This window comes from Humulus lupulus, chromosome 6, assembly GCF_963169125.1.
Source record: "Humulus lupulus chromosome 6, drHumLupu1.1, whole genome shotgun sequence".
Classification (NCBI taxonomy): domain Eukaryota; kingdom Viridiplantae; phylum Streptophyta; class Magnoliopsida; order Rosales; family Cannabaceae; genus Humulus; species Humulus lupulus.
Genome location: NC_084798.1, coordinates 184,947,750 through 184,967,583, shown reverse-complemented (window position 1 = coordinate 184,967,583; position 19,834 = coordinate 184,947,750). Strand labels below are relative to the sequence as shown.

The following is a 19,834-nucleotide window of genomic DNA, read 5'->3' as shown; positions in this document are numbered from 1 at the left end:
ACCGACTCAAATATCAAGCCATGAATGACATAGCTTTCTTTTTCCTTTGGTAACTATGATCACATGTGATTGAACAACAAAAAATAGATCATAATGACTATGTCCCATTTGTTTGTTAGTTAACTTTCAAAGAGAAAATGAAAGAGATTTATAATGGTCAACTGTATGCAGATCGAAAGTAAATAAGGCAGCTTTCACATAGAAAAAGAGATGCCAACTACCCACAATCGAATTTTAAAAAATAACATTTAAGAAGTCTCATACCCGATTCCATTTTAGACCATTTTAAAGCTTTTTTTTTTTAACAACTTTTTAATCTCAGTAATGATCTTCACAGCATACTATATCACTCACATAGTCAACAAGAGACAAAAAATCTCATACTTCAAAAAATGAATTATTAAAATTATTAAACAAAAAAAATCACATATAGCGCTCCTGATAAACTCAAGAATTATCATCATCATCAACAACATAATGGCCAACGTCATAATCAAACCCTTAAAAGGGGAAAATTTCATGGTTGATCCAACCTTGGAAGATAACTTGTTTCAGAAGCTATATAACATAACATCAACTACAGACTAAATATATTTTTTTCCTGGTTTAAGGAGAGGTGAATAAAAAGGAGGGGGGAGAAAAGGTCAGCAATGAAAGATGCGGCCAATGATTGGGGATGGAATGAAATTGTGGTGGTAGATAAGGGGTGAGGAATCATAATTCAATGCTCTTAAAATATCTTGAAGAGCAGGCCACCGTGTGTGGCGAAGAAGGGAGCAAAAACAAGAGATTCGACAGCCATCAGCTTGATAAGGATGTTGAGAGATGGCCCGGATGTATCTTTCAGGGGATCGCCAATGGTGTCACCAATGACCGCCGCCTTGTGTGGGTCTGAACCTTTGGGACCAAGGCTTCTTGCGTGCTCTGAAGATCCAGCCTATATAGTAATAGAAGCCAAATTATGAGCCAAAACACCAACAATGAAAGGGCTTTATAGTCTTTTCAAATGTGTTTTACTCGAATGCATACCTCAATATATTTCTTGGCATTGTCCCAAGCACCACCGGTGTTGGATGCAGAAATAGCAATCTGTCAATGAGAAGAGATTTAAGTCAAACAATTCGCTAATATTTTTATGAAGAATGAGACAATAATCTTGATTAATACCTGTACACCGGAGATGAGGGATCCAGCAAGGACACCAGAGAGGGTTTCAACTCCAAAAAAGATTCCAACAATGAGTGGTGTGAGCATGACAAGAGCACCTGGTGGGATCATCTCTTTGATGGAGGCATCAGTTGAGATCTTCACGCAGGTTGCATAGTCAGGCTTGGTAGTGCCCTCCATGAGACCTGGGATGGTGTTGAACTGCCTACGCACTTCCTCAACCATCTTTAGAGCCGCACTTCCAACACTCTTCATTGTCATGGCAGAGAACCAATATGGAAGCATGGCACCAACAATTAAACCAATGAACACCTTTGGGGTTAAGACATCAACTGTTGTGATAGCTGCACGGCTGACGAAGGCACCGAAAAGAGCTAGGGATACAAGGGCAGCAGAACCAATAGCAAAACCCTGAAAAACAAAACAGAAAACAACTATCAGGCACAATTTATATTCTAAAGAGCTCGTGAGAAAATTAAACTGTTATTGATGATGAAAGGAAGAAATAATGTTCTAAATTTTAAATTAACTTGTGAGAAAAGAGAAGATGAAAGCAGGTTTAACATTCCCCTCTGTGCTTGCTGAATTTTGGCATGCAGACTAAGTTAGGAGTTAAAGAATTTCAAACCTTTCCAATAGCAGCAGTGGTGTTTCCAGCAGCATCAAGAGCATCAGTTCTCTCTCGGATTCTGTGGCTCATACCAGCCATCTCAGCAATACCTCCAGCATTGTCACTGATTGGGCCATATGCATCAATGGCCAATCCAGTTGCAATGGTACTCAGCATTCCAAGTGCAGCTACAGCAATACCATACATAGCAGCGAAGCTAAAACTAACAAAAATGCTTGCTGCAATAGCAAAAATGGGAATGATGACAGATTTGTATCCCAATGCGAGACCAAAGATAACATTAGTGGCAGCTCCAGTCCGGCAAGAATCGGCAACGTCTTGCACAGGGCTACACAGTTAAAAAGAAAATTGTCAACTCGCAATCATTGTACTGGAATACACATACCAAGATATAAAGATGCTAGTTACCTGTATGCATTGCTAGTATAATACTCGGTGACAAAACCAATGATAAGTCCAGCCCAGAGACCAACAGCAACACATAAGAAAAGTTGCCTGTACGGAGAGAAAAAATATATACATACATATATATATATATATATTAGCACATCAAAGAAAGAGTTAGCAAGCAACACAAGAAATAAGTGAACTAGGTTTATAATTACAACTTACCAGTTGTGTACAACTTTCTGTGTTCCAAAATTAAAGATGGTGAAGGTAGATGGGAGGGCAATCCAACTAACAACAGCAATTCCAATAGTCATCAGAGCAGTGGAAATGATTAGCTGCTTCTTTAACGCGGGTTCAATTTCATTCACATTCTTTATCTCAAAGAAATCAGTTGCGAAAAGGGTGGTGATCAAACATACAAGGATACCAACGGAGCTGATTATGAGAGGATATAGCATTGCAGTCAGCTCGTGATTAATCCCAAAGGAAGAGATGGAAGCAACAACAAGAGCAGCACAAGAGGACTCAGCATATGAGCCAAAAAGATCCGATCCCATACCAGCTATATCACCAACATTGTCACCAACATTGTCAGCAATGACCTGAAGACATGAAAGTTATAAATATAAGATTATTTATTTATGTTTTTAAAATTTATAAATAAGACAATAACTAATGCTTACAGCAGGGTTCCTTGGGTCATCCTCAGGGATGTTCCTCTCAACCTTGCCAACAAGATCAGCACCAACATCAGCAGCTTTGGTGTAGATACCCCCACCAACTCTACCAAAGAGAGCCATGGAAGATCCACCAAGCCCATAACCAGTAATAGCTTCAAAAAGACCTTCCCAGTCATCACCATAGTACAGCTTGAAGAGATTGATAGTAATAAAAAGAACCAATAGACCACTTGCGGCAAGGAGAAATCCCATTACAGCACCAGACCTGAATGCAGTGATAAAAGCCTTTCCAACACCTTTCCTTGCCTCCAGCGTTGTTCTGGCATTTGCATAGGTGGCAATTTTCATTCCAAGGAAACCAGAAACCACCGATGTGACAGCACCAAGAATAAAGGAAATGGTGCTAAAGACGGCATTAGCAAGTGCTGGCTTGCACATTTTAGTCTTGTCATAGGTGCACGGCTGGAAACTTGTGCTGAATCCCTCCACAGAGCCAAGGAAAAGGAAAATCAAGACAGCAAAGATTGCCATGAAAATGCCAACATACTGGTACTCCGTGAAAAGGAAGGAAGTTGCTCCTGTACATCCAAGCACATATATTAGAGCATTTCAAGACACTGAGAGTCCCAATAGCCACAAACCATGATTACAACATACCATAACTTTATCTTATAAAACCAATACTTAATAAAGCATGAAAAACATGTCTTTGGAGAAAGTCCCGTCACACAACTTCTAAGCACAGGTAACTTGAGAGCCATTAGTAACTTTACTCAAAAATGTGAAATTACAACATAAGATATTTGCAACTTTACTAGCATCTAGCAAACTGGAACATATATTACACAAAAGAAATCTGACCATCAAATTATTTATAAATTGAACAAGGGGCGGATTTCTATTTAACAACGGAGAAATTCTTCCATTAAGGGGGAAAAAATCAAATCCCGGTTCTACATGTCATGTTCTTCTGTGCAAAATTATTTGATAAAGTACAAAAGTATTATAGCAGGCCCATGAATAGTATTGTGTGTTTTCTCCACGAGATTTAATGTCCAACAATAAAAAATAATAAGGATGTCAAGTCTTTATTGGCTTAGATGCTGTCTGATCCAGTATCGAATTGATTAGCATTGTATAAAAATCTTATAAATCCAGGGAAGCCCAAACCCAAAAGGCAATACATTCTAGAACTAGAACCTCCTATAAGTTGGTAAAGGCTAGAAACGGGGAACCCCACCATATCTACCTATTATATTTTAAAAGGCTTTAAAATGGCAGAGCCCATCTAAACACAGATCTTTTATATCTAAGAACTCATGCTTATATGAAAGTAGCACACAAAAATCACAATAAAAACAACCCATGTTAAATTTGCAAATAATAATTTATGTAATATAGTAAAAAGTATAAAAAATGCAATTATGACACAATGGCCAAGTTTTTCCTTGTTTGCCGTAATTAAGCATACCCATGTACAGTACTTTAAAATTATTATATTTTATAATGAAAAAATAAATAAATAAATAGATCTGAACAAAAATATAAGGTAACAGGAATAAGATACAAAAACAATAAGAATCAACGTCAATTACAAAATTATAAATATTTTAATGGTGGACCCCAATTTCAACAACAGTGACCATCTCAGATCTAATTTACAAAAACAGAATTGGATAGTTCGTAGAGCTTTCTAGTTGTTCGACCATTTTCCTACCACGAGGTACATAAACTCTTAAATATAAATAAATAAATAAATATATGTATAAATCTTGACACTAACAATTATCAATCAACGAAACCCTAAACTAATATCAATCTAAGAGCTAAGTCGAACGCAAAGAAAACGAAAAGGCAAAGAACAAAACGACGTCGGATCTGGAGCTAAAAAAACATGAAATGAAACTCAAGAAAAAGGAGAGATGTAAATATAGACCTTCAGATATGGCGTTTTGGATTTCAGCGCACTTGAGGACAACGTTGTGGTCGTTGAGGCCTTCCTCCTCTTCGATAAGGTAATCGGCGTAGCCATTCTTTCCGTTGTTGTGAGCTTCTCTGGTCGTCGGAGAGAGCTTAACTTTCGATACCAAATACCATTGAAGCAACGAGAACGCAATTCCGACCACCGCGCAAGCCGGAATGAAAATCTGCGTTCCGAGATCTGGCAGAATCACCGCCCCCAACATAGTCGCCGGAAAATTCAAAACTAAAAACAAAAAAGAGAATTTTGAAAAAAAAAAATGAACAGAGAAACGAAAGGTATGGAGGTGAGAGAAAGAGTGTGTGTATATATAAGATATATAGATATCGAAGAGGGTTGAAGAGGGGGCTTATATATATAGGTGAGTTAGAGAGAGAAAGAGATATGAAGACGATGAGTGAGGGCGTGTGAAGGAAATTTATAATAAATAAAGTTTTGGTCCAAAAACATAAATAATAAAAAATATATGTAGAAATACATAAATAATTCGAAAATATAGAGAGGGAGATCGAGTAGGGGATGAGGGAACAGTGCCACGTGGCTTAGATCTGATTGCTTTTCTAATTAAATAAAAATAAAAGATAATTTTATAATATTATTATTGTATTTTTGTAATTATTTGAAAATAACGTTTATTTTTAGTAAATTGAGAAGTAACAGCACTGTCCTATACACAGTCAATTTTGGCGTTTCATTTTTTTTTTCCTTTTTTTAGATTTCGTTTGTTGAATTTTTTTTCGATAATTTTTTTCTATTTTGTTACATATCGACTTAGATTTTCTCTAATTTAAGAAATTAAGTAGTGATTAGAAAACGATTATCCATTTTGTTAAAAAAATAATATTATTATTAGCTATAAATGGAGTTAATTTGAAAAACTACCATAATAATAATGTTTTGTCTCAAATATTGTTGTAAAAAATAATGAATATTATTCTTATCTCTTACCATAATATAATGATTAAATAATGTAGTGTATTAAATAACATTGGATAGTAACCAAAAAAAAAACAAAAATGAATGCTTGTTTATTCATTAATTAAAAATGAATTAAAACATTAAAATTAGATAAACACATACCATATAACCTAGATTAAAAAATAAAAACATTAATAAAAATAAACTTAGCTTTTTTAAACTAACAATGTGAATTATTTGATTCTGTTGACGCGGTTCTTCGCCAACAGGAAATTAAGAAAAAAAGAAAAAGTGATTAGTGTTTATGTGAACCGAAATAGATGAATGATCTTAGGAAATGAAATGGTGACACAATAAGGCGTTTTTTAAGTGGTTCAAAGGTTAAAATCATTCTACTCCACTAGTCAGTATTATTACTATATACTGGATATTTGATTACAGAATATTTCTTGTAGGAAAAACATAACGTATATAATACTTGAATAAACGCAATATGATAAATACAATATTTATATCTACTAAATTAAAGATACATAAATATTATAATTATAAATAATGCAATATAAATAACTTATAATATATATAACAATATTATAATTATAAATAATACAATATAAATAACTTATAATATATATAACAATATAATATTATAATTATGAATAATATAATATAAATAGCAATTATAATTAATTTACACAATAATTATAAATAACAAAATTAAAAGCCGAGGCCTGTGTAACACACAGTTTCCTTAAAACAGATTCGCCGCCTCTACGAGGTTTTGACGTCTATCTCCCAGGATACAATGGTGAACGACAAGTAACTAAATTACTTCGCCGCCGAACCAAATATACGATATACCTGAACTCTATCACACTATAACAGATCTAAGAACTCTAAAGAGTAGAAAGGAAAAAACAATATTGAAAATATATATATCTCACTCTTCAAAGAAGGAAAACAAATATATATGTATATGTTTTTGGTGTAAAAATAAACTAAGACCACTAAGGTTTATTTATAGAATCTATCTAATGAGATTTTTTATTCATAAACATTGTGGGACAAAGAAAAATTACTATTCATTACTGATTTTTCTAACATTTCTTACAATAGAGAATCCAACCTTTATTAACTCTCAGGGTCTCCATATTTATAGGAGAAGACACCTGAGAGTTGGTAAGAAGGTCATCCTGTGACCTTCTTACCTATCGTATCAACTCTGTGACATTCATGATTAATTCCTAAACCTGACACATAAGTGTGGTCAAATCAATAGGTAATGGGATAATGGGCCGCACGGCCCAATCCAGTCGTGGGTGTCTGAATACGCACGTTCACGCCGCGTGTCCGAGAAGTCAGGGATATATCAGACACGTGATGTCTGATATATGCACGTTTACCTTACGTGGTTGATTTTATAAAGGGTCATAGTCTCCAACTCTAGCTCGTACCACGAGCTGGATACTTAACTTGACCTTCGGCTTTCAGAGCCCAGACTCAGTCCTTAAGTAATCAGAGGCGAACTCTTAGGTTACCTCGAGCTAAGGAGGTATGATCTTATGATGGTAGCTTCGATTTTGGGGATGTCCATGAGGTAATCATGCTTAGGTTGTAGCTTAGCTCACTAATCAGCCCGTGGGAAAATTAAGGCGTACGGACTCATTATAGTCACATTATATTATCTATAAAAAAAACAACTAACAAAAACGTGGAACAAGATTGGAGAGATTTGGAATTTCTTATTTTATTTTATTTTTTTAATGAATATAATTCTATTATTACTATTATTTATTTGTGTTGTGGGAATAAAGCGAACAAGAGATAATTACACACAACTAAGTTTCTGACACCAACAATCACAAACCGCTCATAAAATGAAATAGTTTCTTTAGTTTTGTGCAGGGCCCTTGAATAGTTCTTCTACTTCATTTTTTTTAAATATTTTTATAAAACACACATTTTTTATATTATCTCTAAGTTTTATATTATACTATTCATCAATTTTTCTATTTTTTTTCTTTATATCATTTAAATATTATATTTTAAATATTTTTTTATTCATTTCAAATATTTTCTATAACTATTAATTTATATATTTTCTAATACCAATCTATATATATTTTTTATTTTAATTATTAATATTATAAAATATATGATCAATTTACAAATATGTCATATTTTATATTAAGTATATGTAATGTTGTGTTAAAATAAAATAAAATATATTAAAAAATTAAATATAATAATATTATAAAATATAAATAAAACTTTTTTAATAGGTATATAAATATATATAATATATAGAAAGAAAAAAAATTATGAAATAGTTTTATTTATGTTTATATATATAAAAACAAATAGGGATAATAATATAATATATTTACATAATAAATAATGAATAATATAAATCTAACTAAATATTATAAACAAAGGTTAAAATAGTTTAAAGGATAAATAATTTATTGTATAACTTTTTTTAATTTAACTGTATAGTAAATGTACAAAGCTATATCTAATGTATACTATTCATCATTCAACCCAATATTATAACATTAAAATATATAAGGATATTATTGATAGTTATAAAAAATATTTGAAATGAATAAAAAATATTTAAAAATATAATATTTAAATGATATAGAGAAAAAAAAATAGAGAATGTGATGTATAGTAAAATGTAAAACTTAGAGATAAAATAGAAAAATATATATTTTGGAAATGTATTTTAAAAGATGAAGTAAAACACCAAATAGGAGTGCTATAACTATTACTTGAGAGTACTCTAAGTAACAACGTTGTCAAATAGGAAAGAAGACCCCAAAGTTTTAGGGTGTATATTATTCATAAAAATTGCTTTTTTACTTTTTTATTTTTTATTTTTTTAGAGAGGTGTGTGTGATTTTATCATTCCCTTGTTGTTTATAATAAATCGAAAGCTGACGTGTCGGTTATTCGGATAACAAATAAGCATCACCCTGGCGTATTTTAGACGCAGCCCGTCTAGGAATCGTCCACTTTTATAAAAATTACTATATGATTTTTTTTATTTATGCTTAACTTTTATTTGTTTTTATTTTTTCATATTCTAGATTTATGATTGATACAATATCACTATCATTCTGTCATTCACATTCACAAGCATCCTATAATAGTAAAACACTATTAATAATAAATTATTTTAATTCAAGTTGTAATTATAATTATTATTATTTAAAATTATAACTATTATTTTAGGGATAACTTGAAAAATACCCTGTTTTATGATTAGTTAACTAAAAATAGCTACTAATAATATTTAGTTGAATATTACCCACTTTTTTAAGCACATTTCCCATATTACTTTTAAAACACTACTAGAAGTCTAATGTAAAAATCTCAATCTTTGTCTCTGTCGTGTTATTTACTTCCCTTTTTAAATAATATTCCACTAGACTACTGTATTATGGGTAGAGTCATTAATAGTTTGGGCATTAATCAAAGAGTTTTAAAAGATGGGTAAAAATTAAAGAAGTTAACTTAAATTGGGTACTAGGTGTAATTTTCACTTTTTTTTTTATTATATCTTATTTATTTATGATCCAATTATGACAATCCACCGAATGGACTAAAATTTAAGCCCAAGTTGAGTTTAAGCAAACGGTTAGTTAGGTGGAAAATGATAAGCAAGTTGAGTTTATGTTGCATTGGCCCTACATTGAAAATCATTTTTTAGATAAATTGAAAATATATATTGATTGACATTAAAAAAAAACCCCTTTTAATATTATTACCAAATCATTTTATCTATGCCAATGATGTTCCATTAACAAATCATGAATAGAATTCTAGTTTGTGCTTTTAGGAAAACATCAAATCAGAAATGTATGATAAAATTATGCCAATTTTGATATAAGGCATTATTTTGAGTAGAAAATAATAAATATTGTGAATAATTATTCAATACAAGCCAAAAAAAATGTGGGGGAATGGGATAATGACATAAATCAAAACGTTCTCTCAAACAAACATAAAGAAAGATGCTTTAGAGAATATAAACTTTAGGAATAATTTTATTGTTCATATAATTGATGTTTTTGTTTATATTTTATATAAAAAAATACTTATAAAGAAATAAATAACTAAATAAAACATGTTCGAAACATGACTCCATCGCACTATCATCACTGAACTAGCAAACAGCGGCTTTTTGGTGTACAGTTTATTTATTCTATCTTGAATTTAATGATTTGATTAATTGTATTTAGTTATGATTATATTTAATGATAACTTTGTATTTTAATGAATAAAAGTATGACTTAGTTATGATTTGGCATCGATTTTTTATCGTTTTGTCCAAAAATCAAATTTTCATGATTGGCTTATAAAAGCATCGAAACAATATTGATTTTGCATAAAAAAAAAACATCGTTTTAACAAAAAAAAAATCAAGTTTTCATAATTGGATCACAAGAGCATCGAAAACAGCATCGATTTTGCATTGAAAAAATATTGTTTTGGCCAAAAATCAAACAATGCGAAATTAATATTTTTTCGATGCTCTTGCGATGCAATAATTAAATCTTGATTTTGAGCTAAAACAGTATTTTTTCGATACAAAATTGATACTGTTTCGATACTCTTATGATGCAATCATGTAAACTTGATTTTTTGCCAAAACGATGCAAAATCGATGTTGTTTCGATGCTTTTGCGATGTAATCATAATAACTTGAATTTTGGGCAAAATGATGTTTTTTTATATAAAATCGATGTTGTTTCGATACTTTTGTGGTACAATCATGAAAATTTGATTTTTGGGCAAAACGATATTTTTTTTTCAATGCAAATCGATGCTCTCGCGATGCAATCATGAAAACTTGACTTTTGGCCAAAACGATGTTTTTTCGATGCAAAATTAATGTTGTTTCGATGCTCTTGCGATCTAATAATGAAAACTTATATTTTTTTGTTGCCAAAATGATGTTTTTTTTTATGTCAAATCGTTGTTGTTTCGATGCAATTATGAAAACTTGATTTTTGGCAAAAAAAGATGAAAAATCGATGCCAAATCAATGCAAAATCGATGCTCTGAGTTGAAATTTGACAAAAACTTTGGAGATTTATATCTTTTCACTCAAGTGTCTGTTTCAAATGATTTTTTTTTAATTTTGGTATTTTTTTTTAGATTTACAATATTAGATATGTAAAATCTTAAAATTTATATGTAGAACATACAATTTAGAGAGAAAAATTGAGTACGTTAATGGGATGGACAATGGAGTCCAATAATTATAAAATTGAATATTTTGGGAATAGATATTATGAGAGCATATATAATAATTAGGAGGTATTATTATGCATACGTGATATTTCCCTTTAGCTATGATTTATATTTGATGACATCTTTCTATTTTAATGAATAAAATTATGTAGGGAATAAAAGTTATAGGAATAATTCTTTGCCTTATAATATTTTATATAATTCAAGACATTATTACAATTATTGGTAAAATATAATATCAACTCTCTAAGCTTAATTGTTTGTGCCTACTTAGACCATACACTAATTTAAAGAAAAATATTATATAATTTATTACTATAATTCAAAACTATTTACTTTTACTGATGTAAAAAAGTATTATAAGTGAATAAGATCTACCAATTTATTATTGAAAATTCAGATACCTTATAACAATATCTTCTATTTTTTTTTTAAAGGTAACAATATTCTTTTAATTAAAACTGAATCTTTTGTTAGGGTCATTACACAATTTTGATTTTTGATAATATTTAAATAAAATCTTAAGTCCTATTAATATAATAAATCATTCCAGCCTTTTTGTAATTTTCAATTTCTATATAACAAGATACAAGTTTATATTCAATATTTTAAATTGATAGGCAAAAAAAAAATTGCCAACTAAATTGTCCCAATAGGATTAGTTTCTACTAAAATTTTGCTATTTAAAAACATAATTAAATATTAACACAAGAATACATCTTTGCCATTCTAGTCCAAAGATTTGATACTTATCGGTTATCAATGGGAAATTTGACTTTTTATGCTTAATAGTATAGTGTAATACAAAATAATGCTAGGCATTTTTAACATTACAAAATAATGCCAAATTTTTTGCTAGTACCCAAAATACCCCTGTCACAATTCCCCCCCATCCCAGTTTTGATTCTCCCTCACTCTCTCAAACTCTCGGTCACAAACTCCCAACCCCCCGACCATTGAACTACCCAAATCTCCCCATCGGTTTCTCAAGCTTTCTCAAGCTTTCTCTCTCTCTCAAGCTTTCTCTCTCAAACTCTCGGTTCGATTCCCCGTCGCGGCCCCCGTCGAAGTCGCGTTGCCCCCCGTCGAAGCCGCGCTGCCCCCCGTCGAAGCCGCGCTGCCCCCCGTCGAGCCCCCGTCACAGCCCCCGTCGAAACCCCGCGCCTCCGTCTTGCCTCTCGCCGTCTGTCATCCAAAACCCACGGTTCAAGTTTCTCCATACCCAAAACAAAGGTAAGCTTATTGTTTGTGTGTTGTGTGTATGTGTATGGATTAGTGTGGAATTGTTTGTGTATGGATTAGTGTGGGATTGTTTGTGTGTATGGATTAATCTGGTTTGTTTTGGGTATGGAATAGTGTGGGTATGTTTTAGTGAAGCCTGGGATTTTTGTGGGTCTGTAAGGTTGCTCGATGGGAGGTTCGATGCATGCTCGATGGGGGTTCGATAGGTTAAGACATTAAGGGTTCCAAGTTTAGGTTCGATGCTCGATGGGGGTTCGATGCATGCTCGATGGGGGTTCGATAGGTTAAGCCGTTAAGGGTTCCAAGTTTAGGTTCGATGCTCGATGGGGGGGTTCGATGCATGCTCGATGGGGGTTCGATAGGTTAAGCCGTTAAGGGTTCCAAGTTTAGGTTCGATGCTCGATGGGGGATCGATGCATGCTCGATGGGTTGTGTATTTTTTGGGTTCGATTCATGCTCGATGGGGTTCGATGCATGCTCGATGGGTTTGGTATTTGTTGGGTTCGATGCTTGTCGATGTTGGTTCGATAGGATAGGCCTTAGGGGTTCGATGGGGTAGGCCCATTATGGGTTCCGGGTTTAAAACTAAGAAATTAGATGCATGCTCGATGGGGGTTCGATGCATGCTCGATGGATTGGGTCTTATGTTGGGTTCGATGGTGGTTCGATGCATGCTCTAGGGGTTCGATAGGGGGTTCGATGGGTACTCGGGTTGGGGTTCGATGGGTGTTCGAGATGGGTTCGATGGTTGCATGTATGTTTATTTATGGATTTTTCATGCGACTTTATTTAAGTGTATTATTGTTATCTTTATTTTTTGCAGATGCCGAAGTATCTTTTACCCTTGACAGATCACTTTCCTGGACGAGTCACATATAGGGGCAATAGTTACTTTAAAACAATCAAGGACAAGTTTGAGGAGCTCGGGTTGATAGAAAGGGTGAAGGAATCCCCATTCAAACAATTTTTCATGGCTGAGAAATTGGACTTCTCTGCATCTCTCATGCATCAATTAATGTTGTGCAAGATCCAGTGCTTCAAAGAGGATGAGTTGCATTTACATTTGGGATCTAGACCCTGCAGATTTGGTAGAGGCGAGTTTGCTTTGGTTACGGGGTTGAACTTCAGTTCCGGGCCATCTGAGACTGATTTGAAGAAACACTTGACTAGTGACCGCTTAATCAAGGAGTACTTTAATGATGAAGAAACAGTGAAGTTAATGCATTTGGAGGCTGCTTTAAAAAACTGCACTATAGTTGAAGATGCCTACAAGTTGGGCCTATGTTTCTTTGTTGAGGGGGTTTTACTTGCACGAGAGGGCAAGTTAAATGTCTGGATAGATTCGCTGAAGATGGTGGAGGACACTGAGTACTTCTTTACTTACCCATGGGGGAAGGTGTCTTTTAACAAGCTTATGGATTCATGTAAGAAAGACATGCATCATCAGAAAAGGAACTATGAGAAGAAAAAGGAAGTTAAGGGGAAACAGAAAGAAGAAAAATACAGTTTGTATGGTTATGTCCCTGCATTGCAGTATTGGGCATATGAAGCCATCCAGCAGTTTGCACGTGAGTATGGTATTAACCATGGAAACCAGTTTCCGAGGATGCTTAGTTGGTCGAGCAATAAGGAGCGTCCTATTTCGAAGGCCGACCTTGCACCGATGTTCAAGAAGACGAGTGTAAGTTCTGCTATATTATGTCAAAATAGAGTATTCTTTGGTGGTTTCAAACTAACTTAATGCTTTGTATTTGATGCAGTTGATTGTGTTGTCCATGTTGAAGCCCCGGCCTTCGGAGATAGATTATTATAGCGCTCTGACGGAGGGTGATGCTCCCTTGTATCCCGGGTTGGGCCAAGAAGAAGAGGTAGAAACTCCCACTGATTTTGAGAAGGTGGCGGAGATAGCTGCTGAGGTTGCGAAGGCAGCAAATATTTTTGTTGATGGCCCTGATGATGAGGATACCCCAGCCCCCATCGACCCCACACCCTCGGCCCCAGCCCCATCGGTACACCCCAGTCCTGATCAACCTGATTTACGGGAGGTGTTGGAGAGGTTGGAGCGAGTCGAGAGTCGTCAGGATACCATCCTAGAGAACCAGGCGGTCATCATGGATGTTGTCAATAAGATCTTGACATTCGTACAAGATCTTCCAAATGATTCTGATTCTGATTCCGACTCACTTGACCTCCCAGATGATTTTGTCTCACATGACATAGGCACTCCTCCCCCGATAGTACTCACAGCAAATCCTGAGACCCCAGGTGTTGCTATTATAGAACCTGGGGATGTTGTTGGTGTAGAGTTTCAATTGGCCAAGAGGAAAAGACGCAAACCTAAGAAATTTGAAGACTACACCGACCCAACCAGAAAGAAAGCTCGTTTGGATGCGATTGATGACGTGCCATTAGTCCTCGACCCTCTAAAGAAGCCACTTGCTACACAGTACAGAACGGTCGGCAAGTGGTTGCTTGGAGATATTCCGAACAAGACGAAGAGGGATGTCCAATCTGGTGTGTATGGTCCGAGTTGGTTTCTGACGATGAAGACACCACAGTTTTGGATCGATGATGGGGTAAGTAATTTTATTAAATTTATTAATATTTGTTATCTGGTATAAGCAGTGGGTTCAATAGGGGTTTCGATAGGCTGATTAATTACTTTCCAATCATTTTTGCAGCATATTGATGCGGCCATGCATATGCTACGTAGGCGTCGACAGTTCTATCCCGGGGTGTATCGGCAAGATGGTGTTGTGATGAATATTATGTTCTCACAAGTGGTACCGGCTCGTTATGATGCATATCAGACTGCCAAGGAAGCGGATAAGAAAAGGTTTTTGTGGGATTCAGATGTGATATCAATGATTACGGGAATTGACAATCAATTTCTGGCATCGTGGAAGGGAGTAGACACTGTATATTGGTGCCAGAACTACCTTCAAGCGCATTGGTTTGCAGTTGAAGCCTCCATTTCTACTTGGACTCTGAATGTTTATGATTCGGACGTGACCGTGATAAGTGATAAACAACTGCAATCTTTTATGAAGTCATGGTCTACTTTGTTCCCATCGTTGTTATTACAGTCACAACTTTTCAAGGACGACCCTCGGTTGACGATTCCACCTGGAGCTAAAAGATGCAAAGAGTTCAATGTGCACCGCATGCCAGTTGATTAAGTACCCCAAACCAAAGTCAGGTAAACAAAAGTCTAGTTTTTATTCAAGTTTTTTAAATTAAATTCCATGTTGATTTTGTTACTAATGCAATTTATGTTTTGGTTACAGTGGAGATTGTGGTGTGTACGCCATCAAGCACATCGAACACTTATTGGGTAGGCTACCACTTGACACGATTTGCGATGACAACATGGAGTTGTTCAGAAACAAATGGACAGTTGACTTATGGTATCAGAATGTTAGACATTGAACATTCTCATGTTATATTTATTTGCTTAAAATGTAGATTTTTAAGAAATTTTTTTGAGTCGAGTATCTTTTTATTAACGACAATTAACAACCAAAATTCATTAACGACAATAAAAAAAGAAAACGAAAAATAACCTTCAACTTCAAGTTTAAATAAAATACAACAAAAAATAAACTCAAAGCCGAGCTTTGCATGAGGATTTGTTGTGGCCACGACCACCACATCTACTACACTTATGCATTGTAACTGGTTTTTCCCCGCCAGATGGCCAACGATTTGTCCTTGGTCTTCCTAGCTTTGATTTTTTTGGGCGACCAACTTGTTGTTTCTCTATGGGTACACCAACTACCATATTCTTAATGTCATCTGGAAGTATCCAGTCATCCTCGTTCCCAGTTGGGTAAATGGTTTCTTTGTACGAATTCCTCCATGACTCAATGGTGTAAAACGGTGAACACAAGGAGTAAAGGTTCACTCCACGCTCTATAGCTGCTGCAGCTGCATGGGGACAAGGTGTGCCTATGAGCTGGAATACCCCACATGAGCATGATTTCGTCATCAAATTCACCTCAGCATCGCTGTCTGCACCAGTTACATGAAACTCGAATTGACCAAGGGCATAGACATTCATGAACCTTCCTTTGTCAGCATTGTTCGATACATCTGCCTCCATCAGGGTGGATAATTTGGTGGTAGTCTTCTCTGTCACACTACGTCGTTCAGAAAACCAAGACTGTAGTGTGAACCGAATGAATTCTAAAAAAATTGTAACTGGAAAGGTTCTTGCATCCTTGGTCTTGTTGTTGAAGCTTTCAGCGTAGTTGCTAGTCATTATATTGTATCGTTTTCCAGGAAAGAAAGGACGAGACCACTTATCGAAACCAATTCCCTCCAAATAGGCAGCTATAGGAGGATCCATTCGCTTAATATTTTCATAATGCTTTAGAAATTCCGTCTTCTTCCATGCATAGGCTGCTGCCCACATCTCACTGTGACAGTGATCAGTCTTGAACTTGGCTTTCACATTCATACTGATGTGATGGTAGCATGCGCCGTGGTAGGCATCAGGAAAGACAACCTCTAGAGCATGAATAATACTCGCATGCCTATCTGACACGAAAGCCAAGTCATCAACGTCCCCAATGGCTTCCTTCAACTTCGTCATGAAATATTTCCACGAGTTGTGGTTCTCACTATCCACCAACCCGAAGGCAATTGGATATAAATGACTATTCGCATCCAAAGCAACGGCACATAGCATGTGGCCACCGTACTTATTCTTCAAGAACGTGCCATCCACACATATCACAGGACGACAAAATCTGAATCCTCTCCTACAAACTCCAAGGGCAAAGAAGCAATATAGGAAACGACCATCTTCAGTGACAAAATCAGTAATTGTACCTGGATTCTTTTGCTGCAACATGTGCAAGTAGGATGGCAACTTGCAATACGAATCCTCATATGTCCCCCTAACATACGTAAGTGCCTTCTCTCTACATCTCCATGCCTTTTCATAACTCATATCAATACCAAAATTTTTCTTCATATCCTCCTTTATGTTGTTTGCCATGTAACTGGTCCCATCAACTGCGTATTTGTTCTTTATGAGGTGTCCAACGACCCACGGTGCAGCTTGACGATGACCTTTTTGTCGCACTTCTAGTGAGCATGTGTGTACGCTCTTGTATACCGTGATCTCAAACATGGGGGACATTGGTTGTTTTTTCCCTCTCAATCTCCAACAACAGTCAGGATCTTTGCATGTGATATACCACACGTCAGTACCAGACTTTTTCACCATATACTCAAAGTTATTCTTCATTGCAAATAGAGCAGCTTTGGTTTTTAAATCATTCTTGTCCTCAAAAGTCTTCCCAACATATATTTCTCCCATTGGTCCACCAGATGATGAGGAATGGGTTTTAGCAGATGCCTCAATATCTTCTTTTGTAAACATTGGGGCACTCCATCTGGTGTGATCTTCTCTTGATACAATTGTCTCCCTCCACCCAGTGTTATCTTCTGTCCTAGCAGGTTGATTACTGCTTCGAGCAGGTGCTCGGCGTCCTTGAGTTGGGAGAGGTGCCTGTGCAAGAGGCAGTCCTGACTCTTCTTCTACTTGTTGGGCTTGGGAAATGTTTAACTCCTCATTTGAAACATTTGCACTATAATACGAGTCATCCTCGGAACCATCATCATTATCTTCAAAGCAATTACCAACTGGATCATCATTCACATAGGGATCGTACTCATATGCCTCAAGCACACCTGTGGGACCTCCTTGTGGTATATCAAGCTGAATAGTAGCCATCGGATCAGTAACTGGAACAAAAGTGCCCACCTCGCTAAGATGCTTGTAACTGCTACCTGCAAGAGATGGATCAATACTAGTCGTGTCTTTTTTGTTCACACTAGGAGAAGGATCTGATATGAAATTCTTCTTAAGTGGAGTCACACATAAGACTACCCGTTCATTCAAGCTTATTCCTAAGAATACACGAACTTGACGATCATTCTTCAATTGAACCGGTGCAAATGGTTGCTCGCCGCATACGTATGGCACCTCGAGTTTCAATTCATACACCTCTCTATCCACCTGAAATGTCTCGTGCAGTATGTCAAGTAGTTGCAAGTAAGTGACATCATTCTCTACTGGTATCACTTCACCTTCAGCATCCTTAAAATACCATTTCCTACCATGCATTTCCCAAACACCGTTGTAAGAAACAAATACGTAAACAGTAGAACCTGAAATAAAAAAACACAAACACAAATGGTATTTTAATGATGTTGAAAAACATGACCATCGAGCTTGCATCGAGTAGCTACCAAGTAACCATCGAGCACATGCAACGTAAAAAAATATGTGCAATCGAGCTTGCATCGAGCATTTATCGAGCATGCATGAAAAGTGAGAATGCACATTACCATCGAGTACCCATCGAGTAGGTATCGAGTACCCATCGAGTACAACATGCAACGTAAAAAATGATGTACCATCGAGCTTGCATCGAGCAGGCATCGAGCATTTATCGAGCATGCATGAAAAAGTGAGAATGCACATTACCATCGAGTACCCATCGAGTAGGTATCGAGTACCCATCGAGTACAACATGCAACGTAAAAAATGATGTGCCATCGAGCTTGCATCAAGCAGGCATCGAGCATTTATCGAGCATGCATGAAAAAGTGAGAATGAACATTACCATCGAGTACCCATCGAGTAGGTATCGAGTACCCATCGAGCAGAACATGCAACGCTAAAATTGGTGTGTCATCGAGCCTGCATCGAGCAGGCATCGAGCATCTATCGAGCATGCATGAAAAAGTGAGAATGAACATTACCATCGAGTACCCATCGAGTAGGTATCGAGTACCCATCGAGCAGAACATGCAACGCTAAAATTGGTGTGTCATCGAGCCTGCATCGAGCAGGCATCGAGCACCCATCGAGCACAACACTAACCCAGAAAATTCCCAGAAAACGCAGATCGACAAAAAACCAGAAAAAACCCAAAAAAATGTACAAATATTGCTTAGATCTATACGAAATGCTCAAAAAATTTAAAGGAAACATCACTAATCCAAGTATTTAAGAAAAAATTGCTTACCCATTAAATTTTTCTCCAAGATTTCTCAACCCTTACTTTAGTCTACAAATGGCTTTCTTAGTGGCGGTCCCAAGCTCTACCGTGGTGCTCTTAGTGGTGGTGTGAGGTGAGGTGAGGTGAGTGAGAGTGAGAGTGAGGAAGAAACAAGAAGAAGGAAGAGATGAGGAAGGAAGAGAGGGGGAGGGAAGAGATGAGATAGTTGTTTTTAGGGGTATTTTGGGTACTAGCAAAAAATTTTGCATTATTTTGTAATGTTAAAAATCCCTAGCATTATTTTGTATTACACCATGCTATTAGGCATAAAAAGTCAAATTTCCCTTATCAATCCACACACAATAAAAACTTGTCTGTGCAACAACATGCCATAGTTTTTTTTTTCATTTTTTTTTCTTCTATTTTTTATTTATTAATGTAGTCTTGAATAACACTACAAAGACACGTGGGTCATTGTTAGATATTACCCAATCACCAGTAAAATTATTATTTTTAAAAATGTTATTGGCAAAAACTAAGACTTAAA

General features: G+C 35.6%; 1 protein-coding gene and 1 long non-coding RNA gene across 2 annotated transcripts; one reads left to right on the top strand and one right to left on the bottom strand.

The window, feature by feature from the left end:
- Positions 1 to 384: 384 nt before the first annotated feature.
- LOC133782811 (pyrophosphate-energized vacuolar membrane proton pump) lies at positions 385 to 5,218 on the bottom strand. The gene is made up of 8 exons (XM_062222203.1): positions 4,805 to 5,218; positions 2,872 to 3,446; positions 2,411 to 2,790; positions 2,207 to 2,293; positions 1,796 to 2,126; positions 1,168 to 1,578; positions 1,030 to 1,089; positions 385 to 937 (listed from the first exon to the last, which is right to left on the bottom strand). The coding sequence occupies exons 1-8, from the start codon at positions 5,052 to 5,054 to the stop codon at positions 731 to 733; spliced, it is 2,301 nt and encodes a 766-aa protein (XP_062078187.1). The 5' UTR covers positions 5,055 to 5,218; the 3' UTR covers positions 385 to 730.
- A 9,800-nt stretch (positions 5,219 to 15,018) lies between these two features.
- LOC133782810 (uncharacterized) lies at positions 15,019 to 15,777 on the top strand. The gene is made up of 2 exons (XR_009870722.1): positions 15,019 to 15,470; positions 15,559 to 15,777. It is a non-coding gene; the product is annotated as an uncharacterized LOC133782810 (long non-coding RNA).
- Positions 15,778 to 19,834: the final 4,057 nt, after the last annotated feature.